General features: G+C 34.0%; 1 protein-coding gene across 3 annotated transcripts in view; it reads left to right on the top strand.

The window, feature by feature from the left end:
- LOC106870339 (uncharacterized) overlaps positions 1 to 3,780 on the top strand; it is a 164,102-nt gene that overhangs the window by 129,457 nt on the left and 30,865 nt on the right. For all 3 annotated transcript variants that reach the window (XM_052966375.1, XM_052966373.1, XM_052966374.1), the window contains exons 31-33: positions 167 to 289; positions 1,600 to 1,674; positions 2,318 to 2,598. In XM_052966375.1, the coding sequence (XP_052822335.1) occupies positions 167 to 289; positions 1,600 to 1,674; positions 2,318 to 2,598 (479 nt within the window). The remainder of the gene's footprint in view (positions 1 to 166; positions 290 to 1,599; positions 1,675 to 2,317; positions 2,599 to 3,780) is intronic.

The following is a 3,780-nucleotide window of genomic DNA, read 5'->3' as shown; positions in this document are numbered from 1 at the left end:
CTCTCTCTCTCTCTCTCTCTCTCTCTCTCATGAACACACACATTGGCAAAGACATTTTTCATAACCTTCTCTTTCTGACTTAAACTTTTCAATGTTTCCAAAGAGATATTTCCAGGTTGTCATTTTGTTTTAATTTATATTTCTCAATAATATATTCGGCATACAGTGATCTTATATCTGAAGCATGCAATAATACAGCAACGAACATATCGCAGTATTTACTGAGAAGTCAAATTATTGGAATCTATAAATATATCATGCAGGCATTGGATGACTTTCCATCAATAAGGTAATTAAACAAGTTGTTTTTGCACAAAGTTTTTGATGAAAAGTCAATCTAAGAACAAAAAAGGTTGAAAAACTTGAAAGATTGGATGAAGCCAGTGATAGAATAGAAATTAGATTTACAGAAAATGGAAGAAGTTTAGTGAATTTCGATGACTGAGGATTTATTTTCCTTTTTCTTCAAAGATAAACTGTATGTAACATGTGAAAATGTGAAAACGTTTTCCTCTAACCACTTCAATAGGCACAGGTGTGGCTGTGTGGTAAGAAGTTTGCTTCCCAGCCACATGATTCTGGGTTCAGTCCCACTGCATGGGACCTTGGGCAAGTGTCTTCTACTATAGTAAGAAACTTTAAAAGCTGAACCGTCCTCATGTTAATATTTCAGCCCTTAGCACTTTACACTCTAAGGATGTTGGGCCACATCCAGATAATAACTCCTGGATTCCCCTCTGCTGTCACATTCTCTGCTACTGTCTGTATAGTAATCCTCCTAAGTGGTTAAGGTACCCTGGGGCCAAGGTACCTTGGGTGTCATAATCACTTCAGTATCAAATGGCAGTTAAACGTAGGGTAAGTTATAACTTCTGAAATACACTTCCATTCTTCTTTGACCATATTAAGTTGGAACTCTTCTCAGTTACTTTCACCAATGCATTATGAGCCCTGGTTCTCTTTTTCCCAGAAATTGAGAGTCATTTCATGTGATTATAGGCAGCTTTGCCTATAATCCCTCTCGTTCCCACTTCTATGACAAGGACTTAACCAGATTTCCCCCTATCTAATGGCTAAACTGCCATATTTTTCAGTCTTGTAGATGTGGGTGTCCTCCAGTCTGCTGTTATATTCATGTGAGATCAATCAGAACCACTTGTTTTGATGAAAGTGAGTTGAGTACAATGTCTAGTCTCATACCACTCTTGTTGATAATGCTGGATGATTTTTCCACTTTGGAAAGTCTGCTGTGCACTCTATCATCCACTCCATCCAGTAGACCCTGCTTCCATGACCCACTTGGTACAGCAGTTCCAAGCCACAATTTTTTTTACCTCTGCTGTATAGAACATTGATGGAACTTCCAATGGTATCATCATTTCTCTTGCAGTACAAAATCATATGTAAGATCTCTTTAAGCACTTGATTTTATACATATACTTAACCAACATATAGCAGCATAGAAAATAAAATAATGTTTAAATGAATTTGACTATAACGGTGAACATAATAATCAGATTAATATAATTGAAAAACCTAAGGTATATAGTTAATTTGTTGGTAAATTTCTGTCTAAAGTGATTGTACTTACTTTTACAGGGATACTTTCTTCACAGTTGGTATTTACATAGTTGGTGATGGCCCAAATGATTCATATATAGACAGGAGGAAAAGGTAATATCAATTTTTGATATTTCTCTCTTATGATTTCAACTTTGCATTTCATTTGGATTTTTGTTAATGTTGTTACCTGTCAGTGAAAGCTTATAAAAGAACCCTGTAACATTAACTAAAAAGTGATTTGAAGTAAATGAAACTGTTAACCAGAAAACCAGAAAATGCATATTGTTTTTAGTTAACTTGAACTTGTAAATTTTCATTTTACTAAATCTGAAGTTAATTTGAAATTAAGTCTTGAAATTATGTTCAGCTCATACCAGCATCAAAAAAAGATGATAGTGATAGTGGTGTTCTTGTTGTTGGTATTTGTGGGAGGGGGGATAATGATGACAGCACTTGAACTAGTTCAAATGAAGAACAGGTTTCTTTTCATTTTTTTTGTTTTAATTTTTGTCCTATTTAAAGATTGTAAAGCAGAGGGCAAAATTCAAAATGTTTTAATATTTTTAACTTTAAAATGTTTAAACTTTTAACTGTTCATTATGCTTTTGTAGCAACATCCCAAACAGACAATTTTGGTACTGTATTTTATATTCTCGCTGTTTTATCAGCTGTTTATTTATAAAATTTCTCAATATCCCAAATAAAATTCATATCTAAATTCAAAATAATTCCATCCTATCTGTTTGTCTTGTAGTGAACTGAACATAGAAGCCGATGATAAAGTCATGTCTCCAGATGGACACGAGGTGGTCAATATATGGTATTTACCTCACTGCACTGAAATACTAGGAATGTTCAGTATATTGAGGGATGAAGCCTGCATCGAAGCTTTAACTTACCTCCTACGGATTGTCTCAGCTCTGCATGATATTTTACAATATCTGTTTGGACACTACCGACTTGGAAATCGAAGATCCTTAATATTTGCTGCACATGCTGATGCCTCAGCAACATGGGGTGGATTAGAAGGAATAAGTAAAAATAGATTTCTATTGTTCTTTATTATCAGTCTTTTTTTTTCTTTTATTTCTCTTTGTCTTTCTTTATCTCTGTTTTCATTGTCTTTCATTGCTTTGGTGTTTCTCTGAGTTTTCCTATCTTTCTTTTCATTCTTGCTCTTATTTTCTCCTTATAATTTTTTATCGATCTTATTTACTCTGCCTTCACCATCTACTTCCCCCATAATCTCTTTCTCCCTTCTCTTTCAAACAGTTTCTCTTTTCTTTTCATTTTTCCTCTCTTCTATTTTTATTTTCACTATTTGTCTTCATTTCTGTGTATCGTTAATAACATTGGTGTTGTAACAGCTTTTCAGAAGACAAGTATTGATAACTGCATTAGGCTAGCTAGCAAATATTAACCAGTGTAGACAACTGGACAAAACACTTATTTAAATTATTTAACAGTTCATGCTTCAAAGTTGTCCATAATTGTCTACAATTGTTCATTGTCAATTTATCTTTATATGGCGACTTTTGTATATATGTACTTGTGTGTGTATGCTGATGTATGTTACAGTTTGAGTACTTATGTGTTGTTGTGTGGTGTGTACATGTTTCATAGTGTTTGGCATTTGAATAAAGTATCAAGCTATACAGACATACACACAGTGGATTTTTATTGTAAGGATTATTATTGTGGATTGGTAAAATTGCTAGAGCATCAAACACTCTTGTAGCTTTTGTTCCAGTCCTTTATGTTCTAAGTTCAAATCCTCCTGGGGAGTGTCAGTAACATAAAATCCTAGACAAGTACTGAGATTGATTTTAACTCCTTCCCCAAAATTTCAAACCTTATTATTACTAAGGTGGTAAGCTGGCAGAATTGTTAGAACATTGGACAAAATGCTTTGCAACAACTCTTCCAACTTCTTATGTTTTGAGTCACATACTGCCAAGGTCAACTTTCAGAGCTGATAAAATAAGTACCAGTTAAACACTGGGATCAATATATTTGACTTACCCCTTCCCCTAAGATTGTGCTAAAATTTGAATCAAAGGTGGCAAGCTGACAGAATCATTAGCATGGTAAACAAAAAACTTAGTGGTATTTTCCTCTGACTTTGCACCTCTGATCCTATTGAGGTAGAAGATTCTTACTTCTTTTTGAGTGAGTACCCATTTGTTTGTATACTAAATTGTTAATCTGTGTTGCATT

This window comes from Octopus bimaculoides, chromosome 3 (genome assembly GCF_001194135.2).
Source record: "Octopus bimaculoides isolate UCB-OBI-ISO-001 chromosome 3, ASM119413v2, whole genome shotgun sequence".
In the NCBI taxonomy this organism is placed as follows: Eukaryota; Metazoa; Mollusca; class Cephalopoda; order Octopoda; family Octopodidae; genus Octopus; species Octopus bimaculoides.
Note: the sequence above shows the minus strand (reverse complement) of the source record. Positions and strands in the feature narration are given on the sequence as shown.